At 36.3% G+C, this 27,765-nt stretch overlaps 6 protein-coding genes and 1 long non-coding RNA gene across 14 annotated transcripts in view; 3 read left to right on the top strand and 4 right to left on the bottom strand.

Annotated features, from left to right (window-relative positions):
• Nucleotides 1-93: 93 nt before the first annotated feature.
• On the bottom strand, nt 94-3,347 carry LOC108974037 (transmembrane and TPR repeat-containing protein CG5038). 4 transcript variants are annotated; one of them, XM_018941613.1, is made up of 4 exons: nt 2,690-2,781; nt 2,505-2,628; nt 1,833-2,387; nt 94-1,777 (listed from the first exon to the last, which is right to left on the bottom strand). In XM_018941613.1, the coding sequence occupies exons 3-4, from the start codon at nt 2,367-2,369 to the stop codon at nt 992-994; spliced, it is 1,323 nt and encodes a 440-aa protein (XP_018797158.1). In that variant the 5' UTR covers nt 2,370-2,387; nt 2,505-2,628; nt 2,690-2,781; the 3' UTR covers nt 94-991. The 4 variants fall into 4 exon arrangements, with proteins under 4 accessions (XP_018797158.1, XP_018797157.1, XP_018797156.1 ...); XM_018941612.1 differs by having other exon boundaries at nt 2,505-3,345; XM_018941611.1 differs by adding an exon at nt 3,136-3,345 and having other exon boundaries at nt 1,833-3,075.
• Nucleotides 3,348-4,707: 1,360 nt separating this feature from the next.
• On the top strand, nt 4,708-5,411 carry LOC108974029 (trafficking protein particle complex subunit 6B). 2 transcript variants are annotated; one of them, XM_018941602.1, is made up of 3 exons: nt 4,708-4,819; nt 4,901-5,164; nt 5,224-5,411. In XM_018941602.1, the coding sequence occupies exons 1-3, from the start codon at nt 4,778-4,780 to the stop codon at nt 5,347-5,349; spliced, it is 432 nt and encodes a 143-aa protein (XP_018797147.1). In that variant the 5' UTR covers nt 4,708-4,777; the 3' UTR covers nt 5,350-5,411. The 2 variants fall into 2 exon arrangements, with proteins under 2 accessions (XP_018797147.1, XP_018797146.1); XM_018941601.1 differs by having other exon boundaries at nt 4,708-4,849.
• LOC108974028 lies at nt 5,352-6,373 on the bottom strand. 2 transcript variants are annotated; one of them, XM_018941600.1, is made up of 3 exons: nt 5,879-6,373; nt 5,736-5,780; nt 5,523-5,673 (listed from the first exon to the last, which is right to left on the bottom strand). In XM_018941600.1, exons 1-3 carry the CDS (start codon nt 6,132-6,134, stop codon nt 5,609-5,611), a joined length of 366 nt encoding a protein of 121 aa, XP_018797145.1. In that variant the 5' UTR covers nt 6,135-6,373; the 3' UTR covers nt 5,523-5,608. The 2 variants fall into 2 exon arrangements, with proteins under 2 accessions (XP_018797144.1, XP_018797145.1); XM_018941599.1 differs by having other exon boundaries at nt 5,352-5,780.
• A 97-nt stretch (nt 6,374-6,470) lies between these two features.
• Nucleotides 6,471-8,410, bottom strand: LOC108974027 (zinc finger protein 2 homolog). The gene is made up of 4 exons (XM_018941598.1): nt 7,859-8,410; nt 7,505-7,805; nt 7,289-7,453; nt 6,471-7,237 (listed from the first exon to the last, which is right to left on the bottom strand). Exons 1-4 carry the CDS (start codon nt 8,291-8,293, stop codon nt 6,564-6,566), a joined length of 1,575 nt encoding a protein of 524 aa, XP_018797143.1. The 5' UTR covers nt 8,294-8,410; the 3' UTR covers nt 6,471-6,563.
• A 306-nt stretch (nt 8,411-8,716) lies between these two features.
• LOC108974025 (guanine deaminase) lies at nt 8,717-11,292 on the top strand. The gene is made up of 7 exons (XM_018941596.1): nt 8,717-9,007; nt 9,165-9,428; nt 9,741-9,895; nt 9,957-10,128; nt 10,197-10,298; nt 10,615-10,780; nt 10,863-11,292. The coding sequence occupies exons 1-7, from the start codon at nt 8,909-8,911 to the stop codon at nt 11,267-11,269; spliced, it is 1,365 nt and encodes a 454-aa protein (XP_018797141.1). The 5' UTR covers nt 8,717-8,908; the 3' UTR covers nt 11,270-11,292.
• A 37-nt stretch (nt 11,293-11,329) lies between these two features.
• Nucleotides 11,330-13,434, bottom strand: LOC108974026. Of its 2 annotated transcripts, none has more exons than XR_001993775.1 (2): nt 11,855-13,434; nt 11,330-11,788 (listed from the first exon to the last, which is right to left on the bottom strand). It is a non-coding gene; the product is annotated as an uncharacterized LOC108974026 (long non-coding RNA). The 2 variants fall into 2 exon arrangements; XR_001993776.1 differs by having other exon boundaries at nt 11,330-11,785.
• LOC108974023 overlaps nt 11,755-27,765 on the top strand; it is a 30,803-nt gene continuing 14,792 nt past the window's right edge. The window contains exon 1 of one of the 2 annotated variants that reach the window (XM_018941595.1): nt 11,755-11,860. The gene's annotated coding sequence lies outside the window, so the exon portion shown is untranslated. Of the gene's footprint in view, nt 11,861-13,659; nt 13,819-27,765 lie in introns of those variants that run through there. The other variant, XM_018941594.1, reaches the window with a different exon arrangement.

Raw genomic sequence — 27,765 nt, 5'->3', positions numbered from 1 at the left:
AATCGCTACACTTTTTGTAAATAACACTTGCTTGTTGACTCATTAAACAAATCTCATATTTTATTGTTACAAGACTTATATTCATTATCCAAATTAACTTGAATACTACCGTAGGTAAAATTTAAATTCCAAAGTAAATACGGGTTTATTTCTTGTATGTATGAATTCAGTTTCTTTAATTAACGTAATTACGTTGACATATGATTTATTTGATTAAAAGTACTGAAACATTTATTAATGTACATACATATATACTTAAATATAAGTGATAAATAAATAAATTATAAATCTAATTACATCATACTTACATCGTACCAGTGCGTTTCTAAAATATTTTTTTCTATTAATTTTACTTTCGTTTGGTATACAAAAAATTAAATCTATGTAACCGGAACGGACGATACTATATTATTATAAGCAGATTTCTGTATGTTTGTATACATTTGAAGAAGGCTTGATTCTGGTACATCAATTGTACCAGTATTTTCCATTTTAAAAAGTTTATATACACTCTGAGATGCTTTCTTAAATAAATTTTTAATTCAGTATAATAAGCCCCTAAATTGCCGTTTTGAATTTAACTTAAATACAATAGATGTAACTAACTGTTTAATTCCTTTATCGAATGCCCATAGACGACTTCTGATATTTTTGAATAACAAAGGAATATGTAAATACCTTTTTGGCGCTAACATAGTTACATACATACGTGTTTTTAAGTTACTGAATACTGTATTACAAAACTTGTTCTGTTGAGAACTGTTTTCTGCATCATTCCGATTCTAAAAATATTCCATATAATAATAATTTGGAATTCGCAATTGCATATTCTTAATATTCTATATATAGTAAGGACATTGGGGTTTGAAGCTAAAAACTGTTGGTTATTAATGCTTGAATTATAAATGTTTTACTTAAATAATGAAATTAGACTACACTTTTTAATCTCCATAAAAATTTCAAATAATTGAAGGATCGACAATAACAGAATTTACAACACGATTTTGCTTAATTTTTCTTTTCGTTTTCTCTTTAATAGCTTGGTAAGATTTTCTCGAGCAGTTATTGCTTTTTCGGTATTTAATTTTAATGCATTTTGATAACTCTCTATGGCTTCATTTACTTTCTCCCAACGATGATACAGAACGCCTAAGTTCGTATGAAACAATACATTTAGTGGTTCGACCTCTATTATATGCTTGTACAGCTCTTCAGCTTCCATGTAGTGCTTTAATTTTCCGAAAACGTTAGCTCGTATGAACATAATGCTTGTTTCATTCGGAAGATGGGTTAACGCCTGTGCCGAAACTCGTATAGCATCTTCGTACAGCCCTCGGTTGTCCAGCATTGTGAGTATGTTAGCCCAAGCTTTGGGTTGACGCGGATTCAAAGCGATTGCTTCTTGCCAATGCTGCATCGCTTCACTATTCATTTTCTGATCAAGATAAAGATTGCCCAAGTTGTAGTGACATACAGCATAGTTTTTCCGATATTTTAATGCATTTTTGTAACTTAGTAATGCATTTTCATAATCTTTGCGTGCTGCCTGAACAATTCCTAAATTCATCCAAGCAGTAGCGAAATCAGGTACTACTGCTAATGCTTCTTTAATGTATTTTTCGGCATCGTCTAGCTCTCCCATTTCACGATATATGTTTCCCAAATTCATGAGTGCTGATTCATATTGTGGGTAGAGACTGATTGCCTTATGATAATGTGTGAGCGCTTTGTCACGATCTAATCTATCCGTTGCCAAACGTGCTATATTATAATGAACCTGAAATTTGTAATGCGTTCAAAATATTTGTATATAAAAGATACATCATAGATACCTTAGCGTTATTAGGGCAGACTTTTAATGCCGAAGCAAAAAGACTATCTTCTGATAGCCACTGCTTAGCTCGTTCTCGCGTTCGTAACAGTAGACAGATGAAACATAACATCAGTGTCCACTTATATAACTGTAGCAACCATAGTTTTGTATTGCTGTTATATACAAAGCTTAAACCTTGTGCCACTAAGAAACAAAAGCCAATTGATGGTACATAAAGCACACGTTCAGCTATAACAAACCCAACTTTAATAACTCCTGAAGCCGGCAGAAAAGGTATCACCATTAGGCCCAGTCCAAATAAGGGTGCGAAATTTTGTCTGCTATTAATAATGGCAACCATTGCAAGGGAATACATAGCCAAAACTGCCTGCAAGCGCAAATCCCAGATGTCTGTAATTAATCTAATGCATCCTAAAGCCCAGTCAAAACTTAGCCATTGTGGACATAAAAGAATCCACCAGTTAATAGCATATATATAATTCTGGGAAAGTATGCGAGTTAAGAGATCATCATTAAGCGCTATAGGATTATCCATTGGTTTGAAACGAGGGATCTGAAAATTTTGTAGCCACAAACGAAATATTATTATTACAATAGTAGCAACTACATATGTAGCATTACGAAATGAACAAATGAATTTCAGTTGTGTTCTCCAAGGGTAAACAAAAACCTGTGTTCTCGCGAATTCAAGAAAAATGCATGCAACTGGAATAGTTATAGCTGTCTCCTTAAAGAATATCCCTACTGCAGTCAGTAAGATAATCAATACATCAGTACCAGCACCTAAACAGGTTCTGTGATAAGTAAGCAAGAGCGCTACTAAATAAAATGTGCATAATATCAATTCAGCTCTACCAACAACTCCACAAACTGCTTCTGTGTGAATCGGATGTATTGCGAAAAATGTTGATGCGACTGCGGCTACTTGGTTAGAAACTGTTGTTTCAAACCGGAGCTTGCGAAGAAGTTGCCACACTAGGAGAGTATTTATACAATGTAATAATAAATTAATAGCTTTCATATGTTTGGCACGAAATCCAAAGATAGTATACTCCAAATGAAATATCAATGTTGTTAATGGGCGGTAAGACTTGTGCGATTCTGGGCTGAGTAATGACGTGCCCCAAAAATCATTTTTAAGTATTGATGTCCAATTTGTTGGATAAGTCGTCACATCAACGTTTTTTACGATAGCTACGGTATCGTCGAAAACGAAACTTCCATTGAGTGCGTGTGAATAACTGGCCAAACATAAAAGAATTAAAACACATTGGAAAAGAAGTCGGCTAACCAAGTAATACTTTTCATCACTATTATTTCTCATTAAAGTTTGTTCATTTGGCGTTTTACACTTCTCCATTTCTTATTAGTTTTTTCATTAGTACATAGTATAATAAATAGGTTATATTAATAGTTGATATTTATGACACCCATTCCTCGTTAAAATTTTATATAGACTTTATAGTCAGTTCTTTTATTTTAAAATGCTTGTACAATATCTTTATGGATATATATTTATATATAGATATATACACCGATTAGGGATGGGATAAAACAATAAATCGACAACAGCTGATTCATATTATAACGGATTTCTCGATATATAGTCTACCTTGTCACCTGAATTGTTGATTAAAAGCCCCAATCTAAAGTTTAATTACTAATCTTTATTTCTAATTCCAATAACTTATCGATCCATTACTCACCCGAATTAACAACATCTTCTTTATATCTCATATACTTTTATCACGGCAGCACCTCAAATAGAACTAAAAATGTCTGCTGCACAAATCGGCAGCCCTTATATTCTAGATCATTAGCAACAATCCGTAACTCCAAAATTTAGACATCTCCGAATTTCACTGTCTAGTTGATACGAGTAATTTATCATCGATTATATTTTATTCTCGTATCAGAGTTCGTCACACCGCCCTCCACCTCTTCTTCGAGTATGCTGCCAACTTTATTAGCCGTCCTTCTATTATTGGAGTTAATTCCACCCGTTTTCCGGATACCCCTTTTTACGGCAAAAATTTATATAGCATGTGTCAGGTACAGGTAGCATGTGCAGGAGCGCTACATAATACATAAATAGCCATAGACCATCTTATTTCTTTGCCTTCCTCGTTTACCTCGACTTGCTCATAACCACTTTTCAAATCATACGTTGAGAATCATTTTGTGCCTGATAACGAGTATAATGTGTCGATGATTCAAGGTAGTGGATAACTGTCTTTCTTCAGAACCTCATGCTGCCATCGTTCTTCCTCACAAGTACCACAGGTGAACTACACGGACCCGCCGATGACTCAATCAAGCTGCTTCGCTCATTACGCGTGTGGTCTGGCTTACAACTTTACGCTTTGCTAAAGGCAAGCTACGAGGAGCTTAGGGGATTGTTCTTTCGTCATCTATGTTAATAAAATATCTCACAACTTTGGTCCTTTTTGCTTTGAAAGCAGTTGCTTAGCCCTATTCGGTCTATATGTCTTTTACAAATGGAGTCTTAATCAAAACGTATTTCGCAATTTATTACAGTCCCATTCTCTTGACACTGTCATGACATAGCTCTTCTGGAAACTTTGACTGGTTACTTGAGTCATAATCCTGGGAGGTTCGAGTTGATATTTTTATGACTAGGCAAGGATCTGCAAAGACTTGTGGAAATGAAAACCACGTTGTCAAACCACTAAAATTACAGTACATTTTTATAGAAATGAATGACGTAAAATATATTTAGTCATGGATTGCTAAACGTTGGCAATGTGCAGTCTCCATTGGCAATATTGTTATCCAGATTTGGAGCAATCTTAAATTGACTGCCGAGATGCTGTGTTATTAATATTGTTGATGAAACACACCACATTGTCAGCTGTTTTATAATTGTTTATATTTTTAAGATAAAATAAATCTGAGTTTAATTTAACTAAAAATATTTTTAAAATGTCGGAAGACATACTGTTTGATTTTCTGCATTCTGAAATTGTAAACTATTGTCTAAATAATAATAATAAAGTAAGCCAAAAAAATGTCATATTAGCGTTTATACTAGTTTTCTTTCCATAGGAGAATGACTTTTCATCGTTGGAATATATTGGATTTAACACTGGATATCGCCTTATAGAACGTCTAACGCGAGATGTACCACGATTTAAAGATGAGTTGGAGACAATGAAATTTATATGTACTGATTTCTGGACACTAATCTATAAGAAACAAGTTGATAATTTACGTACTAACAATCACGGAGTTTACGTGGTACAGGATAGAGCATTTCGTTTCCTTACACGAATATCGACAGGTACTAAACAACTGGAACATGCTCCAAAGGTATACATATATTATTTAAATTTTTGTACTAGATTAAATAGCTTTCGCTTCTTTTCCAGTTTGTTTTTTTCACTTGTGGCTTAGTGCGAGGGGCATTGACGAATTTGGGTATAAACAGTACAGTCACAGCTGAAGTGCAAACAATTCCAGCTTGTAAATTTCACATTGAAATTAATAGAAACTAGACTTAAATTTGTTTACTTAATTAATATACTATTTTATTAAAGTAAATTAATTTATCATCGCACATCTTTTGTATAAAAAGCTATTACATCAAGGTTTCCAATGTTTAATGTAGCTTTTAATTCCCAACGACTTCTTCCAGGGAAATGTGGCTCAAGCGGCAATGGTTCAGTGTAAACATTAACACCAGTTTTTGGTCCAACAATTAAAAGTATATTTCCTTTATACATTTTGATATAATTAAGGAATGCAGTGCGGTTGTTAAAGTAGCAAAACATCAATGCGAAATTCCAATTTTCCAAGTTGCAACACTTTTGTAGATAATTCTTCAGATTTTCATTTTCGTTAAAATAATTGATATTAATAAAACTTTTAATTGCATATTTACTTTCCCACCACGATCGATCGACTTCAATACCATTGACTGCCACTCCTATTGAAAAAAAAGGAATGGAATACACTTTTTTGGTCTAATTTTTGTCTTTACTTTTGTGTATATTTATGAACTATACACAAATATTACTTACATACCCAGACAATCTTGTATTATCCTTTCAAATAATCCATTGCCACATCCTATACTAAGTATGTGGTTTATGTTGAGGGTCTCAAGTAATTGTCCAAATTTAAGTAATTCACTTTCTGTGGGCCAAATCCACATTAAGGTACGACGTTTACTAACTTCCAGTGAATGGCCCATTGCGAGACATTCCCGCCAGTTATGTATACCGTCAAAGTAATTATACGTGGGTGCGTAATGTGTACTTCTAGGTGTAGTTTTCGACATCGTTCACATACATCTGATTTACGAAAATTTTCTTTATTTCAAAGGCATGCCAACAAACACACACACACACCATTTGAAATGATAATCATTAAAAAAGAAATTAACCATAGAGCAATGCGGGCAATATCACATGACCTTATTCACGGCTAATGCTAAATTTCAGAAGAAGCGTGTGTGCATTCTTTGTGCTCTAATATGTCAAAGAATACATCAAACCGATGGCATTGGGCCAAACTATTCTTTGCTCATCTATGGTACATACATATGTACATATATTATTCTATTTTTTTTGCAGTAAAATATAAAAAGTTAAGGCTTAGTGAAAAGGCAAACGTGTTTATAGAATATTAAAAATATATTAAGATAATGTATTAAAAAAAAAAACATGTGCACAATTAGTAAGTGTATACTTAATTGTAAAAAAAATATTTAAAAGTCTTGATATTGGTAGGTATATCTAAAGTTTTTACGCCAATGCGTCTCACTGAAATTTGAAGTGTTAACCGTTATTTGTTTTTCAGGAGTTGCTAAGCTCACACAGGAAATAGAATTATCAGAATAATGCGGTTTTATGCCATACACTTCTTCTTTCTCACTATCACTTTCGGAGGCACTTTCATCTCGATCTGAAGTCAAAATCTTTCGATACATTTTAATTGGATCGTACTTTTTAACTTTTTTCTGAACAACTGTAGAACTTCCACCAGACACAATATTTGCATTTATGGGTACTTTCGGAAAAAGGATAACTGTAGAATCGTTGTTCGAGGTGTTGGGTGCAATGGTAGATTGGGTAGGTGGTGATTTAATATTTGTGGTGAGTGTAGTGGCAATGTGATAATTTGGAACTTTCATTGGCTGAACATTTCCTATGCTTTTAATAACGGCACTATTCTCTACAGTCTTTGGTTCCCCAATTGGTGATGAGTCTTCTATATGGTTTTCATATTCAATTGCTTTCAGTGTTTTGGTACTAATGGGGTATATTAGTTCAGCACAGTCGTCAAAAGTTCTATTTGAATGTATAGTGCGAATATGTCGCAACATGTTATCCTTGCGAATGATGGTAGCATTACATTCTAGACATCGAAACTTAACGACATCTGAAAATAAATCTGAAGTTATTTGGGAGTTAAGTTGAAACATATACTAACCTTGATGTACTTTAACATGCCGCAACAAAACTGCATTGTCACTGAATTTTCTTAAGCAAATACCACAAATATAGCAATCAGTCTTTGTATGTTTTTTAAGGTGTAATTTGAGTGTATAATTACGTTGGAAACGTTTATCACAGTATTCACACGCATACTTCTTATCTGAAAAGAATTAATTAATATTAAATAATATTTGGAATGTTGACAACTCACCAAAATGCTTTTGCATATGTAGCTTTAAAGTAGATTTCAAAGCATAGCTTTTCTGGCAGACTTCACATGTATAAGGTAACTCATTGCCTCCGTGGAGTTGCCGAGTATGACATGACAGCGATTCCCTGTTGCGAAATGATTTACTACATTCTGTGCATTGAATAGAAGGAGCGCGATGAAGCCTTTCATGCTTCTGGAGAACTATTCGATTTGAGAATGATTTGTTACATTCTCCGCAATGATATATGCGCTCCTCATGTGTTTCCAAGTGATATTTTAAATGGGATTTTGTAGAAAACGTCTAATTTTAAAACAAATATATGTACTGCACTTCAAAAAAATTAATTAACTTACCTTATCGCATTGCTGGCACATGTATTTCTTGGAAGCATCGCTACCACAGGTTAAATGATAGTATTGTTGCGAGCGACTTCCAAATTGTCTACCACAAGGTATACAGTAATAACGGACGCCGGAGTCCAAATCGCTGTATAATCGGTGAATGTGCGTTGGCATAGAAGCAACTTTTCTACCTTTTTTCTTAATAGGTTTGGCCGTAGCATTAAGATTCGTCTCGACTGTTGCCCCACTTGCAACGATTGCATCGTGTCCTGTATTATTTTCAGTATTACATCGTTTCGACTTTAAGCATTCTGAACATTCATCATCAGCAAGGAGACAACGGCGACACTTGCTATGCCCACAACTGTCAGTCACCAGTCGATTTACATTATCCCTAATTTCAATCCCACATAGAGGACAAGATATATTGACTTTTATAACACTCATTCCTGTATATAATTTGTCGTAACTTTATTTCGAGATTGCTTTTAATCATATATTAAAATAACTGAATGCATTAACAATGAAATGCAAATGAAAACAGCTGTTTTATAATGTTTGTTTATTTGTAATTCTCTTCGCACATTGCAGAGAATGACATTACTTGCGGAATGCAAATAGAAAACTCGGTTACCCTGCTAAGTTATGAATATGGAAAAAATACCATAAGACAGTTGGAATAAAGTACTCCCATTTTTTATATTAATAATATTATTACATAGCAAAGCAAGCGAAATACATACTTTTTCATAATAAATTGAAAGATTTTATATAAATTTCAGCATAGATTCATCATAGCATAAATTTCAATTTTTAATTCCATTAAAATATAAGCGTACATACATACATATTTAAAAATGGAAACTGCTTATCTTTTAAAAAATGTAGTATGTATGTGTATATTTTAGTAAGTAAATTTCTAACAATTAGAGAGCCTGTTTGTGAACTTATAAACAGTGAGGAATCATTAGCCGATACGAAAGTAACGTGGAATTGTGAAGAGCTTTTTTAAAAGTGTTAAAGTTATATCGAAAGGTGCTGACGTTTTTTATAGTTGAAAAAATGGCAAAGGTTTTCTTTGGACAAATCATACATACTAAGTCTTTGAATGACTTCGAGATCTTTACAAGTGGATTTATTGCAGTTGATCAGAAAGGCAAAGTATGTGATACAAAATTCAATTGTCTTTTTAACATGCGGATATGTACATATGTATATTTGTTTATATTTTGTATGTATGTATGTAGCCTCTCTTTCTAAATAAAGAGAAAGATGGTACAATTCTATCTTACTGAAAATATTTTAATAATTTTATTAGATATTTGGCGTTGGCAATGAGTTCGTTTATAATGAATGGTTAACGCAGCACACAAATTTTAAAGGTGCTACTGTTGAACGACTGAGCAATGATCAATTTCTTATGCCTGGCTTTGTTGATTGTCATATTCACGCACCCCAAGTAGCACAAATCGGGCTTGGTCTAGATATGCCTCTTTTAGATTGGCTGAATACCTATACATTTCCATTGGAAGCGAAATATGCAGACCAGAAGTTCGCACAGAAAACCTACGCAAAAGTTGTGGTGAGTTCATAAGAAAGCTGTACATATGCACTTGTTTTTAAATTCAAATTTGATTCACTCAACATGAATTTTTCTAAGATTTCTACTTAAAGAAATATGTATATACACACATAGTATGTATTTATGTACATACATAGTATGTATTTATGTAACAATTGTCATTTATTTTATGTCATAACTGGCTTTGAGTCAATGTAGAAGCAGAAATAATGAGATTTATATAAAACTCGATAGTGAATACGTTGATAGATACTGGTTAATATTATATTATATATACATACATATGTTCTTTTTCATTATTTTCTTATTAAGGAAAATACTATAAAGGCGGGCACCACACTTGCATCCTATTTCGGTACCAATCACAAAGAGAGCACTTTAATTTTAGCAAAAGAAGCCTTGCGCCAAGGTCAACGCGCGTTGATTGGAAAAGTCTGTTCGAATCAAAATAGTCCGGAATTTTATGTGTATGTTCCAAAAACATTAAGAAACAATATTTGAATTTTAAAATAATTTTTTAAAAATCAGTGAAACAACGGATAAGTCTATAGCTTCTACAGAGGAATTCGTAAAAGATATACAAAAACTGGAGACAGATTTGGTCAAACCCACTATTACACCAAGATTTGCTTTGAGCTGTACCAAGGAATTAATGGCCAAACTTGGAGAAATTGCACACAAAAATGATTTGCATATACAGGTAAAAATTGAGACAACAATTTTTTATGTGATTATTAGAAATGTATTAAAATTTCTTTATTTTTTTAGAGTCATATTAGCGAAAATCTGTCCGAAATTGATTTTGTCAAGTCGCTATATAATACCAGTTATGCGGAGGCATATGATAATGCTGGATTGCTAACACCTAAGGTAAAGCGCATAGATCAATAAATATGTATGGTTTTCAACTCAAACTCAGTTGAATTGAAGTTAAATAAATTCAATTTGAGATTAACCAAATTTTTTAGGTATTACGAACTATGTATAACTAAATTCACTTGACAATTTTTTATTAATCGTTATAGTAGTGATAGCTAAAGGAAGGGTCAATAAATATTACCATTCGTTTCGATTTATATGTTCATACATATACATATATGAATATTAATACTAATACAGAATTTTAAAGCTTCAACCAAAAAACAGTTGAGTTGCAAACCCTAATAGGGCTTAAATAAACTTATAGACAGTTATGGCACACGCTGTACATTTGGACGATGAAGAAATAAAGCTCTTTGGCAAACGTGGAACTTCGGTCGCTCATTGTCCCGCCTCGAATAATATGTTAAGTTCAGGCTTATGTGATGTACTGCGACTGATTAAAAATAGAATAAAAGTCGGCTTGGGTACAGGTATGTACTATACATTGTATTTCATTATATTTAAGGCATAAATTATAAATTATTATATATTATGAACACTATATTTATTCAGATGTTTCGGGTGGAAACTCGATGTCTATACAGGATGCTATGCTTCGTGCACTCGATGTTTCTCATCATTTGGAATTTGTGAAAAAACAGGAGATTAAAGGAAGCGGACGCCTAGAGGTACAAGACCAAGCATATCAGCCTCTTAATTACAAACAAGCAATATTTTTGGCAACACTTGGTGGTGCTGAGGCTTTGGCTCTGAGTAATATCACTGGCAATTTCGCTATTGGAAAATACTTTGATGCATTGATGGTCGATACGAGCAACTATCCGTTACACAATTACGAGAGTAATGACAACAAGTCTCCAGACATGATTTTGTTAGAAATGGTTCAGAAATTCATTTATGTTGGAGATGATCGCAATATTTTACGAGTTTTTGTGGCAGGGAACCAAATAAAAAAGTAATTAAAAAAATATAAAAAACTTAATTTGTGTATGTAAAAAATTAGATTAAAAAATTGTTAATTCTATATAACTTGCTTTGCCATCAGCACGGTACCATTTTAATTTGTTATTATCTGCATATTTTTACAAAGGCTTCTGGGGACTAATATTTTAATATATTTGTATTATATACTATTTTTGTCGAAGTTCCTTGTTGATTTTTAAAAGTTGTAAACATCTAAAATGCGGAGACTCCTTCAATGCTGTTTAGTCGCACTTATATTCTTGTGTTGATTTATTTTTGGATTTTTTGGATTTTTTGATGGCTTCCTTAATTTCAAACGATTGGCATCACGTTGTATATATAATAAATACGAATAGATTGTCCTCTCTCAATTTATTTTGTTTTGCAAACCGTTCACTCACAATCACATACCCATATGCAGTGCAACTACGTCAAAGTTAATACAAATGAAAACGGATGAACACCGAATGGAGAAACGTCCGCCATTTTAGTTGCGTGTTGTCATCTCTCAGCTGCTGTTCGTACAAGAAAAGTTAATCGTTGAAAAATACAATTAATATTATACTTATTGCTAAAAATACAAAAAGGTGATGATACGAGTAGTTTCTCTAAAATTGAGCTAATCTGAAGTAGTTTAACCGTGAAATTTTGTATCGATATTACGATATAAGTATTAAAGTACAAAGTGGAAACGAGAAAGGAAAAAACCTAAGTACATAAAAAATTCCCAGGTCGACTGCTGCTGCTGTTGGCGTAATTAGACGAGGTTCACTTTATTCGTATGTTGAGCGAGCAGATACGAGCGCAAAGTGTATTTTTGTATGTTTCTATTCGGATACATTTAGACTGCTGTGCCATTGTTTGTTTAAGTGTTTGTGATCTGGGAGGGTTGAGAGGCAAGGTGTGACATGCTTTGTATGTATCGGGTAAGCAAAACATACTCTAAACTGAGCGCGGAAAATAAATTTGCTGAATAGAACAGTTTGTATGATGATTACAAATGTACATACGCTTATAATAGGTTCTTGAAAAGTATGATAAACGTGCCTTGCGGTCGAGATTTTGACTTACTGCGACGTGGTTACAACGTTCATTAATGTAGGATGTATGGATGTTTCCCAATCCAAGGGCGCTAGTAAATCGTAATGAATTCAGCAAGGAGTTATTTGGTTCAATATTATTGCGGGCAAATATCAGCTCATTGAGAAAAAAATTATGTTCATTTGGTGATCGAGAAGATGTGAAAGAAAAGAGAGAAGAGGAGGGTGGTAGACGGAATTTTTTGATGGTGCATTTGTATTGTAAATATTTGTTTATTTTTATTTCGTGATTGAGTCAATTAGTAGCGGGTCGCTGATAAACAGGATGCGGTATAGCGATAACTTGTACCTACGTGATTCATTTATATCTGGATTTGATGTTGAGCGGATTTGCTACTTTACTAAATAATAGATACGTAGAATAATGCACAATAATGTAAGCATGTCTGTGGTTATATTAGATTAGATATATTATCATGGAGCTAATTTCGTATACGTTTATATCCTTAATAATTTCATTGCATCGTTTTACTAACCGTCAAAATGAGAGAAAATTGGCATTATATGGTGTAAGAAATATGTAGATATATTTTTATATCTGTATGTACAATATATTTACATATGTATATATAGATATGCGCAAAGTATGTAATTGGAGAGAAACCCTAGGAGTTTCCCCTTTTGCATTAGTCACCGGCCGAAAGTCATTTGACCTGAAATTTTCAATGGCAGTTCAATCGCTTAGTTTTTTTTTCTTATTCTATAAATATTATTTCATATTGATATATAGAGAAAAATTCATACATATGTATATGCAGCAAATAGCTCGTTATTATGAATAGTTTGAGTGTATTATGGTATATAATGTTTTCCCTCTAATTATTTTGTTTAGCTTAAAAATTCTCTTTTTGATTAGTTCAGCCGAAAGTTTGGAAGAGAAAATTTTATAGGTAAATAAAGTTGTGAGGTTAGAAGTCACTGACCAGAACCAATAGTGTTATCGTGTTAGTAATTTTCCGTACAATTTACCGATAAATTTCATGTTAGGGCTGCAATAATTTTGATAATGATTATTAGTGTAAATAATAAATTAGTATATAATTGCTGAAATGGTATTTTTTTAATATCTTTAAAACACATCTGTATTATTTTGTGATACTTATTTGTTTGTGTTTTAATATATATTATACTACAAAATGCAACACTGTTTGATTTCGACTGTTTGGGAGGGTCTTTTCAGTTTTGCGCTCTCCATATTCAGCCGTATTGCATGTGTGAAAAGAGGGCATCTGTAGTTTTGCCCGCGCGAATGCTTTCTGCAGGTATAAAGAACAAAACAAAAACAAATGTGTCTGTTGCCAATGACTGCGGCGGCAACAACGAACAGACAATGTACTGAGTGTGCTTCGTAAAATTTGACGTTTCCTGTTCAGTTTATTAGTGCGGTTGTTAGTATTGTGCAGTTAAATATATCGAGAAAATAAGATATTCATACAAAATTTGAGGTGAATTTAAGCTTCTGATACTAAAAAGCAAAGTAAAACTTTGTATAAGTTTATAAACGAATTATATGCCAAAATGAAAATACAATTTGAAGAAAAACAGTTAGCGTTAATAATCCACGATAGAGAATCTTAAACATGCCGAATAACCAGCGTCATACCATGGCTAAATAAAACAAAAAAGGCGACGTTACCGACTGTTACTGCAACAAATGAAAATATATAAAAATAATAATTAGAAAATATAAACAGTAGAAAACTAGTGTTGATCATACGTACGATAATGACTATGTCGAGCTTTGTTTGCTGTCGCTGATGAATGCCAATCAGTTACAGAACAGGAAATGTGAACGTGTGTTAAAATGTGCACACACAAATTTTAGATACCAAAATATTAAGTTGCTTTAACGGTTTTCATTTAATGAGCAGCTTTGTTATCGTTATGCTTTTGACTCCTTTTTGTACCTGTGTCAATGTACGAAAAATGTCAAATAAATAATTTTTCGGTAATAAAAAAAATAATAATGTGCCCGAACACGTACAAAAATAAATAATGGAAATATTTATATTATAATATAAAAGTTTGAAGTAAATAGTTACTGTTTGTGTAGAATTTTTTTAGACAAATGCTCAGTTTCTCTAAAAAGAATAATGTATTGATATCAAGAGAACATTTCATTTGCCTTCTCAACCGCTACTCTCGCATGCTATTGACCGCGCCAGTGAAAGAAAACAAGTTTTTAAAAGTGTACCTAAGAATACATACATACATATATACAACAATCTGTTTGTGTGGTATCGAATAGAATTGGAAAACACATAAAAGACGTATATAAAATGCTACTCTTGTATTTACCTGTCATATTTGATTGCACATAAAATTGTAATTTTCTAAATCTTGCAAACCAATGTTTATCGGAATCTTTCAATATTATATAATTTTACATACATATTGATTGATTGATTGAAAGATGAGGGATGCACCGCGACCTTTGGTCTATTGTGCCCTCTCCTGGCTCACATTGTCTCAATTAGCCCCAGCGCATTGATGAAATCCAATAGCTTACTGTGTGCTAGTGAGGCAATGCGACCCTTATCCTCAAACATCGATTCAAGTGCCTTAATCCTGCGTCTACTGACTGTTGTGCAGTCGATCAGCAGGTGCTCCGGTGTTTCAGGCTCCCTGTCGCAGAATCGGCAGTCGCAAGAGGATAGGCCCATGCTATGCTGATGCCTATTCAGTTTGCAATGACCAGTGTACCATGCGAATAGTAGCCTGAGTTTGTTCCTGGGGAGGTTTATAACAACTTTGAATATTCTCAAGTTGTAACTTCCCATTAGCAACTTGGTATGTGTCATACCGTGAGTTTGTTGTCAATGCTCCTCCCTGCCCACTCCTTCCTTTCGGAGCAGCTCCTTCATGGTATGGGGACCCAAACCCGTAAAGAGCTCGTCCGTCAGTTCGTTTCCGGATATACCTCTGTGACCAGGCACCCAGATTAGGTGTACCTGGTTTCGTTCGCAAGGCTGTTAACCCTTTATCTGCACTCCTACACTAGTAGCGATTTGATTTCGTAAGAGGAGATCGCTTTAAACGCCGCTTGACTATCGCTTAGAATGGCTAGTCGCTCATTGCGATAGTTGCGATGGAGGTTTATGTCTATACACCGTTTTATGGCCAAAACTTTTGCCTGGAAAATGCTCGGGAACTCTCCCATCGGTATGAAAAGCTTAGTGCGTGGGCCCACAAACCCTGCGCCGAAGTTTGCGACAGTATTGAGGCTCAGGCCACCGCCCCATATGTGATTATCGGTCACACTATCATGGTGTACAACCACCTAACGATCCTTGGCTTACAGCCCCAGGACTTTCCCGCCAGCCGGTTGCACACCATTAAAGCTTTTGTCGCATTGAGCAAGGTCAGGTTTACATGCTGCTTCCGCCGCAGAGTGGAATCTAGCATCAAAACGAGGTGTTTGATACTGTTGCTTATCCCTATTTCACTGCCCCCAAGTGTGAGATTCCTAAGACCGGGCAGGGACCTGCGTGTCGTAAACGGGACTACGGTCATCTTGGAGGGATTGATATTCAGTTCAATCTCCCTACACCACCCCTTCGCTAGGTTTAGACCTATTTGGATTAAGTCAGAGAGAGAGTCCTCGTATTTGCCCTTGCCCATAATTACAATGTTGTCCGCATACCCTTGGCAGCGGATCCCATTGTCCGTTAGCAGTGCTAGCAGGTCTACGACTCGACTCTATAGCAGGGGTGATAACGCATCTCCCTGTGGGCACCCTCTTGTTGTGCCGAGACGAATCCTTTTTATCTTCTATCCATCTACGCACCGGTGCTGCCCATATTCCGGTGTCCTGACTACACTCTTGTGAGACGTGTTATCAAAGGCATCTCCGATGTCCAAGAACGCGCAAAGCATCACCTCCTCATGCTCCAGTGAACTCTCTATCTCAGAGGTCAGCTGGTACAGAGCAGTACTGGTAGATCTGCCCGCTTTGTAGGCATGCTGAGCCGCATGCAGCGGTGCTCTCTTTAGCCCTTTCATCCTTATTTCCTGGACCACGATCTTCTCCATGGTTTTTAGAAGGAAAGACGTTAGGCTGATTGGCCTGAAAGATTTCGCCAATGAGTAGTTTTTCCTTCCTTCCTTGGGTATGAAGATCATCTTCGCTATCATCTAATACTTCGGGGATGAACGCCATTGCGAGGCTGTCCACCAACCTTTTGGAGCTGGGGGGCTCCTGTGACGTGATCTGGCCGCTATTCTGCTTCCCGGTTTGAACATACGTGTCAGAGGGCGCTGCCCTACTATCGCCATGCCTTGCGGTCAAGGTGGCCTTGACCTGGCCACTGTTGCTGGTACCGCTGCCTCGTGCGCGAGCTGACACGGTTTTTTCACTCTCCTTTTCTCGGCACGCGTTGCTCCCCTTGCTCCTACTCCTGGCCATAGTCTCCGCTCCGTCAGGAGTCTTCCCATCTCGGAGGTACCACAGGTACCACTTCATGGTTTCTCATTCCCTTCCTGTGCGTTTCGTCACACCCGCCGGGTTTGCCAGCTTCCGAGAGAGGGCGTTGCCCACCTCTTCTGCGCATCCTCCTTCTTCTTCCAGCACCGTCGTCGGGCTCTGCCCGATGTGACGTACCCGAGTGCGACCCGCTCCGGCTTCTGGCGGGGGTCTTGGAGATGCTCGTTGCTGCTTCAGCGGCACCAGGCACTTTCGCTAGGCGACCGACGCTGCAGGAGGGCATGTCGTCCTCATCCTCCCTGGCATACGCCTCAAACAGCGCCCGCTCCTCTGTCGAGAGCCCGTCAAGGAAGCTAAACTTCCGCCTAGCTCCTTGACCCCCTTTGCCTACCGCTTCGCCGATTTCCTATTCGTTGTCCGTGTCCGCTTTCCTTTGTGGTTGCCTTGTTTCCGTGTTGTGTGATTGTTTTGTTCTTGTTCCTACGACCCTAGTTTTAATGGGCAACTAGGGGGTCCGCCACGGCAGAGCCCCTTGACGCGGTATGGCACAGTTACTCCCAATTCAGCCCGGTGTTGGCGAGGCTCCGTTAGAATACAGCAGAATTTACCTCCTGGCTGCAAATCATTCCATTGGGCATGGGAGTCGCATAACACCCTGGATTAGGAGGTGGTAGCTCTTGGTTGGCGCACGCATGCGGCACTCGACATTCTGCCTAGGCAGTGCCTATAAGCACCGTCACGCCGGTTGGGGGATGCCGAGGATGCCTTGCGCCTAAGCCCTTGCACCGCGGCAAGGTGCCTACCATTCGCAGAGGTACATATGTACATATAGTATGTAACTACTTTAAAGTTCAGAAACTCCAAAAATTGCAACATTTCAACAAAGCGGTTTCACCACATTTATCACACTTTATGCAAATTAACATTTTACATTTTTTGCTGTTTTTTTAAATTAAGAAATCTATATTTAAAAAAATACTTTTTACACTTGTGTACATCATTTACTTATGTGCTAACAATTATGAGGAAATGTGGCGCTGCCATATGATAACAAGCAAATAAGAGCAACTCGCTGAAATTGTTCTTTTCAGCTAAAATTCCTCTTTCTTTATCTAACAACCTTAATTCTAATTAAAACAAGTTCCTATAAATTATATTCCAAATTAAATGAGTATGAACAAACTTTTCATGCATATGGATATTTTCTTATTTAAATTTAATAAACAACTAAATATTAAATAAAGTGTGAAGTATAGAGAAAGGAGTACTACACGAAAGTACTTCAGTTATAGCTCGAAAAATGTTGGAAATAATTATTTTTATAGAGAACAAAAAAGTCACACGAAAGTACAAACAATAAAAACGCTGTTGTGGAAAAATCCTTCATATTATTAAAGTTTTAATCGCGAATATTAAAAAAAAATAAGTGTTAGCAACATTATTTTTCCGTATTCCTCTTCTGGAGAAGCTCCCCTATCAGCACATTCCCCATTTATACCAAAATTCCTTCTTAGTCCCCGACCGCCAAAGTAATCGGAATCGTGACGCTCTGTTCACAATAATAGTAGTGATAAATTTTTAAAATTGTTAAAAGGTTTTCGGAGCATACGCACGTCTAAAACACTGGAAACATGCCTTCCGTCTATCACAATATGATCTATCAGGTTGGTGGCTTTTCGATCCGGAGACAGGCAGGTAGCTTGATGAATTTTCTTGGACTGGAATCTAGTACCATATTTCGGGCACCGGAAATGCGATCAGCTTAAACTTATTTGGGTATGTTTCATCGTGGAAGCCCATAATGTTGTGCCAAAGATACCTTCTTTGCCCACCCTGGCGTTAAAGTCGTCAAACATGATTTTGACACCTTCATCCACCAGCGTTAATGCTAGCACTCGGCGACGATGTCTCTCTCCCATTACGAATCCCTCACCGAATTTGCACTCCTTTATATGTCCACTGTAGTAAATGTCACAAGGACCTACTTGCCTCATCCCTTGTTCCGTCCATTGCATTTCTTGGACGGCGGTAATATCAGTCATTACTCTAACGAGGACATCAAGCAGCTGCGCAGCGGCACTTTCAAAATTGAGAGACCAGACATTCCAGATGCATGCCCTTAAATCATAAAAAGGAAGTATGAGAAGCAGAGAACGTATAATATGGGAAGGTTCAATTGCGGACAGGCGTGTAAACTGTCAAGAGCTAACAAAATCCTATTAGTGGATTTAACCACTTTTGGCTCGGAAGGAGAAATTTTAACAGAGATGAGTGAACAGAGCTGACCATTGAATGAAAATTATGCTCAGAAATATACATTGCTCTTTTACAGTTGAATGTTGCTCTGTTGCTTATATTTTTATACGTTTACATGCAATCAATTGATACGAATATCATTTTGCGAATTTTCGTGAATTCATGCAAAATTGATAACAATATTATTAAATTATGCTATATTCATGGTACTTTTTAAATATTTCTTATCATTGGTAATATGTAATTTCGTATGCATGTATATATACTATATCTATGAAACATTATCGTAATATCCTAAAAACATAATATATTACAATAATAATATATGTAAATCACACCTCTTATCATTTAAAACTTTTATACGTACACACATACATATGTATGTTATTTGTTTGACATTCTCACACAAATAATATACATATGCACACGAATGTGAATCAAAAAATACAAACATTCCTATGGAAAAACAAAAATAGTCTCAAAAATCATCATACATACTTAAAATATGAGTACACATGTAAATATGTGCGTATGACATTCCCACACAAAAAATGCATAGACAACATACATACTTATATGCTTTCACATGTAGATATGTCACCCGCAAAAATTACAAATATTGTTCTTCAAAAACAACAATCCAATACCATCAGAAATCAATATGGCCGACGTCAAAATTTATAGTAAATTATACAACAACAAAATTTTCATTCATGAACACAAACGCATTTTCAAAAAGCATATTCTATTCATTCATAAAAGCAGGCGCCATTACATCTCCCCGAGCATGCCTTGCCTACAGGCGTCTTTTCGCGACAATTTCAAAAGCCGAACATCATAAATTGAATATATTTCTGAAATGTATGAGAGGGAAAAAGTGTCAACCCCGCAAAAATAAGTTTTAAAATATATTACAATAAAATTGACAACATAAAGAAAATATTCAATATTCCTCTGATTCATGTCAACAGTCAATCCCGGCTAAGTAGTCCTCCGCTTAAATGAAAGTCAAATACCTCCCTCATCACTCTTAACAGCATCATATATTATATCTTGCTGCATCTCACGATTTGTTTTTTTAAATACCTAGAAATTATTGTTTTAAGTACGACTCATTTMAGTATCCGCAGTCGCTTATGTACCATATTATATTTTTATTTTTAACTAATTACAAATATCTGTATCTTTGAATGTGGCACATAACCATTATTGACTGTATTTGTCAAGGAATGTGAAAAATATTTTGTGATTCTGAAATATTTTTACGCAGCTGCGTCGATATGTATGCAAGCTCACGCATATACATATGTACATATTTACGCTGGGTTGTAGGCGAAGTTGTTGCTTGGATTTTCACAAAGCTGTGACGCTTTGTCGTCGCGTCAATCCTTAGACACATTGACATTTTGACAAAACGTGAAGTTCGGCCATTGGTTGTCCGTGACAAAATTACATACATATTGAATTTGTGAACTTTATGAGTACTGTTTTTTAAACCTGTTTACATGTACACATAATTATATGCATATGACTTTTATGATTTTATCAAAACGGGATTTTATCAAAAACATTTTTATCATTACGGTTATGGTTTTTAAAAATCTGTTTATATCTACACATACATAATTGCATCCATATGCGAATATGTGCGTCGGCCTGGTCTTTAAAATGTTATCAATACCTCTAATGTCCAATATATACATACATATATTTACTTAGGTAATAGTGGAAATATGACTTTATAAATTCCAACAGATTTAATGGAATTTATCATTAAATAGGTCAAATTGCACATACATACATATGAATACATATGAGCTTTGTTATAAAATAGAATATGGAGAATATCCATAAATTATATCCATAGTCGCTTGCGCATTGTAAATATGCGAATCTGTAAGCGTACATTTCTAAACATTGAAATTAGCATAATTTTTCTAATTTATCACTGAAAATGCTCAATTCTGCTATTTTCGACGCTCCTGTTAAATATTGGTGAAATCCGCTAATAGAAAAGAGTAACCCTGCTTTTGTGGTGAAATCCACTGCAGAAAAGAGTACCCCTCCAAAAAATGAAATATCGTAAATTTGACAACGCGGTGAACCTTCTCTATATTATACGTTCTCTGTGAGAAGTTTTCTCCAGGCCGCAAAAAAGGATGAATTTCGCAGCATAAAATGAGATGAGCGATTGGAATTATTGTACTTTTTTCTTTATGAAAAGAATTTGAACCAATTTTATTATTATTTGATAGTACTAGCTATTTTCAAAATAAAAAACTTACTGAGAAATAAATAAGCATATTTGTTTGAAATATCGCAACTTGCGCGTGTTATTATTCACATAACTGTATACTATGTGATCGCATATCAACATGCTGCAAGAGTATAAAAATGGTACCGAAAATTTGGAGAAACGTTATAATTAGTGATGCTCTTGAAGGGAACTATGTTGAGTAAAAAATAAATTTTGGCAAAAAAATGTGTTTTACTATGGTATTTTCAATTAACCTGATATACGTTACAAATTTTGGAGGTTAAAAAACTTGACAGTGGAATCGGAAATGATATTAGACAAGTACAAGCTTCAAAGCCGTTGTTTACAAAGGTTGGGAGGCTGCTGACCAAGGTATGATTTCAATTAGCTTAACCCAAAATCCATTTTCCATTAGGAAATCGGCTCTTGCGCTGCGATTAGCTATCCAATTTATTGTTCATGTGTTACTGTTTTACCAGTATGTCCTGTCTTGTATTCAGTGTTTGGTCTACTGTTATAAAATAGCTAAATCATAAGTTTTCGGTATTGTTATTTTCAACAGTACCCACTATAGTAAGCATAAGAGCAAATGCGGTTCACTGAGATTTTTACGTTCGTTATTTGGATTGTTTTATTCCACATACGCTGTTATTTTAACTATAAACAAAGGCAAGATTACAAATAATTGCTTTTAATGTGCGATACATTAGTGTTTTGAATACATATGTGTATGTGAAAGTATGTTTGTACTACTAACTAAACGGCTGTTCTGCCAGTCAGAGGAACCTTGAGTTGAACAACACTTTAATGTGTTTTACTGTACTATTCTTTTCTTACTTACTTTTCTATTCGGTTGATTTCGTATTTTTGTATAACATTTACACTCTATCACCTATTTTTATTTTAAAGTTTTTTTTTAGTGCTATTATTGATCAAAAAACATTTAATAGATTCCGCACCGGTATTCATATGAACTTACCTTAACACAGATTAATACTTACCGATCCAAACGGGGTTAGATTGCCGAAAAACCGCCCTTGGTCGGATGAAATCTGAGTCAATTCCGGTGCGTGGAACCGGCTGTCGTGGGAATCGCAATGAACTTACCTTAGAGCGTGAGTGTGAGGGGTAAAGTTCTACGGATCATTCAGAAAAATTTTGCTTAAGAGATAATGACTCTAGAACCGATTTCGAGACAACGAGCTATATAAATGATTTTATATATACTAGGCAGAAAACGTTTTGAAACAAGTAATTTTATATATGTATATTTATAAAATAAATATTTAGTTTTATGAAAAAAGGGAATAAATTTCCATTAATAGCATATAAACAAAACAAAATAAAACTTGCGGGAGAATAGAAAATCCATTAGAAAAAGTCTGTATATAAAGTACATAAGTCGATATGCTTCCACCGAATTTAAAAATTTAGTTTAATTTAAAATTTAGTAGCAAGTCGGATATCCTAAACGTGCAAAGTGGGTCTTGTGCGACCACACTTTTGACCAAAGTCAACGAGGAGTTGATAATTCGGAGCAAACATTTTTTTTTTTTATTCAACATTGTTTTCTTCGAGCGCATCACTGATCTAAGCGACCCTTCAACTTTTCGATTCCATTTTTATACTCTTTCAACATGTTACTACAGAGTATACTAGTTTTGTTCACTTAAAGATTGTTTGTACCACCTAAAACTAATTGAGCTAGATTTGGGGTTATATATCTGTCTGTGCAAGCTGTAACTTGAGCAAAATTTGAGATATTCTTGAGATAACGAAGGACGTGTTCGTAGTGTCGGACCACTCTATGCCCACAAAACGCCATTAAGCGGAAATCTATAAATTGCCATAACTAAGCATTAAATTAAGATAAAGAACTGTAATTTGGCACAAAAGAAAAAAATCGATGGTGTGGCTCCGCCCTCTAATTTGCTTAATATACATATAATAAATCCAAAACAACTTCTTCTTCTTCTTCTTCTTGATTGGTGTAGTCACCGCTTACGCGATTATAGTCGAGTTAACAACCGCGCGCCAGTCGTTTCTTCCTTACGCTACGTGGCGCCAATTAGATATTCCAAGTGAAGCCAGGTCCTTCTCCCTTGGTCCTTCCAACGGAGTGGAGGTCTTCCTCTTCCTCTGCATCCCCCGGCGGGTACTGCGCCGAATACTCAGAGCTGGAGTGTTTTCGTCCATCCGGGCAACATGACCTAGCCAGCTTAACCGCTGTCTTTTAATTCGCTGAACTATGTCAATGTCGTCATATATCTCATACAGCTCATCGTTCCATCGAATGCGATATTCGTCGTTGCCACCGCTCATAACGTCGACTCATCAGATGTTGTCATCGTCCATGCCTCTGCACCATATAGCAGGACGGGAATAATGAGTGACTTATAGAGTTTGGTTTTTGTTCGTCGTGAGAGGACTTTACTTCTCAATTGACGCAGTCCGAAGTAGAACCTGTTGGAAAGAGTTATCCTGCACAGTTATCCTATTTCCAGGCTGACATTCTACGACTTCAAAGTTATGACTGTCGACTGTTTGTTTGATGACAGGAGATCTTTCGTCTTGCCCTCGTTCACTTCCAGATCCATTTGTTTTGCTTTCTTGTCCAGTCTGGAGAAAGCAGAACTAACGGCGCGGGTGTTGAGTCCGATGATATCAATATCATCGGCATACGCCAGCAGCTGTGCACTCTTATAGAAAATGGTACTTTCTCTATTTAGTTCTGCAGCTCGAATTATTCTCTCCAGAAGCAGGTTGAAAAAGTCGCACGATAGGGAGTCGTCTTGTCTGAAACCTCGTTTGGTATCGAACGGCTCTTAGAGGTCCTTCCCGATTTCGACGGAGCTTTTGGTGTTGCTCAACGTCAGTTTACACAGACGTATAAGTTTTGCAGCGATACAAAATTCAGATATCGCGGCATAAAGGCAGCTCCTTTTCGTGCTGTCGAAAGCAGCTTTAAAATGGTGGTGAGTGTCGATTCTCCTTTCACGGGTCTTTTCCAAGATTTGGCGAATGGTGAATATCTGGTCTGCTGTTGATTTTCCASGTCTGAAGCCACACTGATAAGGTCCAAACAGTTGTCAGACTCGTCAGATCGGACCCCGCTGCTTTGTTCTTCTTCAGGCGGGTAATTGCTATTCGAACTTCTTCCTGGTCGGGCAATGGAACGTCTGCTCCATCGTCATCGATTGGGGAATCGGGTTCGCCTTCTCCTGGCGTTGTGCGTTCATTGCCATTCAGCAGGCTGGAGAAGTGTTCCCTCCATAATTTAAGTATGATCTGGGCATCAGTGACTAGATCATCTTTGGGGGTTATACAAGAGTATGCTCCGGTCTTGAAACCTTCTGTAAGCCGCCACATTTTTTCGTAGAACTTTCGGGCATTACCCCTGTCGGCCAGCTTATCAAGCTCTTCATACTCGGACATTTCGGCCTCTTTCTTTTTCTGTCTGCAAACGCGTCTCGCTTCCTCTCTTCAATTCTCGGTATCTATCCCATCCCGCACGTGTTGTGGTCGATCGTAATGTTGCGAGGTAGGCAGTCTGTTTTCTCTCCGCTGCGACACGGCACTGCTCGTCGTGCCAGCTGTTCTTTTGCACTTTCCGAAAACCAATGGTTTCGGTTGCAGCTGTACGTAAGGAGTTTGAAATGCCGTCCCACTCTTCCCTTATATTGAGTTGTTGACGAGTGCCCTCAGAGAGCAGGAGTGCAAGCCGAGTAGAAAATCGTTCGGCTATCTGTTGTGATTGCAGCTTCGCGACGTTGAACCTTCCTTGTGTTTTATGGCGTGCGTTTTTTGCTGCACAGAGACGGGTGCGAACCCTGGCTGCAACAAGATAGTGGTCCGAGTCGATGTTAGGACCTCGGAGCGCACGCACATCTAAAACACTGGAGACGTGTCCTGGTTGGTGGTTTTTCGATCCGGAGACACCCAGGTAGCTTGATGTATCTTCTTATGCTGGAATCTTGTACTACAGATAACCATATTTCGGGCCCAGGCGAAATCGATCAGCCTCAACCCATTTGGGGATGTTTCCTCGTGGAGGCTGAATTTTCCGACCGTAGTGCCAAAGATACCTTCTTTGCCCACCCTGGCGTTAAAGTCGCCAAATACGATTTTGACATCGTGGCGGGAGCAGCTTTCCAAGCACTCATAAAAGGCATCTTTGGTCAAATCGTCCTTCTCTTCCGTCGGGGCGTGGGCGCCAATCAGCGATATGTTGAAGAACTTCGCTTTGATGCGAATTGTGGCTAGACGTTCATTCACCGAAGTGAATGATAGTACTCGGCGACGGAGACTCTCTCCCACCACGAACCCCACACCAAACTTGCGCTGCTTTATATGGCCACTGTAGTAAATGCCACAAGGACCTACTCGTCTCTGTCCTTGTCCCATCCATCGCTTTCTTGGACGGCGGTGATGTCAGCCTTTATTTTTACGATTACATCAACCAGCTGGGCAGCGGCACCTTCCCAATTAAGGAACCGGACATTCCAGGTGCATGCCCTCAATTTCGTTTGCCATGGTCGTCATCAAAGGCTCTTTGTTAGACGATGGGTGAACGACGAGCATAAATTCATAACAAACCAAATAGAACATGTCACATAAAAGATAGAGAAATGGCTACAGTGTTGAGGAAAGTTCAATCATAATTTGGAATGAGCGCATAATATTGTTGACAACAACGCAATAAAGATATGATGACAGTTCAAATTTCCACGCGAGCGAAGCCGCAGTCTTCGGTTTAGTGTTGGGTATATAAAATTGTTTAGATTCCGAATCTTTGGTTGACGTTTTGCACCTGACGGTATTTCCCTGGCTCAGATTCTTGCAAGAGTATAAAATGTTCGTTTACATCCGAACTTATCCCTTCCTACTTGTTCGCCATAAAATCGTATGTACCCTGATTCCAATGCACTAGCTTCGATCGCTCAAAATAGTCTTCTGAAAAAATTCCAGGGGCTTGTTCAAAAGCCAGTTCAGAGGGATTTCTTAAATTTCGATGCAGTAAGTGGAGGGTTTGCTTCATATTTTCTGTTCTATGGTTCGAGTTTCACGCTGTGCAAGACTTTGTCCCCTAGACGTGCCGAGATACTAAATATAACTTTTTCTATCATTATTATCCTTGGACACAAATGACTATTTTGGAAGTAAATTTATCGATAATATATGTATGTATATAGTGTCAGATTTTCATTGCTTTAAATGATATGAGACTGGTAATAAAGCACTTAATGTGTTTATATTAAAAACTTTTAGATATAAAATTTATTTTTATCAAAAGAAAATAATCAAATTCATTAAAACTGACCCAGATTTGCCCTCGTGTATTTCGCTAAATTTTCAAAATTTAACCATGATTGCTGGCTAAATGAATGCACTTATTATTTTGACCATGTGTGTACATATAAATTATTATTGTTTATTTTATATATAAATTATTCTATCTACTAATTAGAATTTTAGTATGCCATATTTGTTATATGAATGCATATTTTCTCAGGCACAAAATTGCAAATGTTTCGAATTTGATTATAATGCAGATTTGTGGCTAATATCAACTGGTCACGTTGTATCAGCGTAACACCTTTAAATGTGCAAACACACTGTTTATACAATATTATACGTTAACACACATACGTAAATACTTACATAGATATATACAGTATGTACGTACCAGTTATATCGAGCTACCAGTTGACTTATCGAATTTTTCCACTTTTATTGCATTACAAATATTTCTTTGTGTATATAGCGTCTGAAATGGGAGTAGGTACCGCATGGTTATCGCAAATTTTAGAAAAAATTAAATCGTAGAAATGAGAACATGGCAACTAAATTTATTTACACAGAAAGATATTGTACGTTTATAAGTAAGTCTTTCTCTTAAGATTTTACAAAATAATAAATTGACCTCAGGCCATTAGAAGAGGGGTGCAAAATGGAAAACAGCTTAACAGGATGAAAACTGTAATCACTGAGAAATGTCTGCAGTATCACAATAGATAAACTCTCCATTGTCCACTTCACCCGATATTGAATACCGTACCACTTTTAAAAATTTAACCCTGTAACCACGTGGAAACAACATCAATAAAACTTGCTTTCAAAGATTTACCCCAAATATTCTTCCTGAAATAACCACAGAGTAATGTTTGCTATATCTAAGTGAATGCTTTGCAATGTCAGACAGCAGTGAATGAAAGACGTAAAAAATGTTGTGTTTGTTACAGAAGATGTAATTAGGAGCAGACGGAGCCAAAAAATACTCTGTTATATCAATACAACCCATTTCCGTAATATTTTTGTAAAATTTTAACGAGTTTTTGCGGGAACGGATATTCCTAAACTTTGAATTTATAGCAAAATACTTGACTAGAGCGAGGTTTAATTATAATCGAATTGCAAAATACTCTTACTAATTACCATGAAAAAGGCGTTGATTAT

This window comes from Bactrocera latifrons, unplaced genomic scaffold (genome assembly GCF_001853355.1).
Source record: "Bactrocera latifrons isolate USDA-ARS-PBARC rearing strain unplaced genomic scaffold, ASM185335v1 scaffold_52, whole genome shotgun sequence".
NCBI lineage: Eukaryota > Metazoa > Arthropoda > Insecta > Diptera > Tephritidae > Bactrocera > Bactrocera latifrons.
The sequence above is the reverse complement of the archived record's forward strand: the minus strand, read 5'-3'. Positions and strand labels throughout refer to the sequence as shown.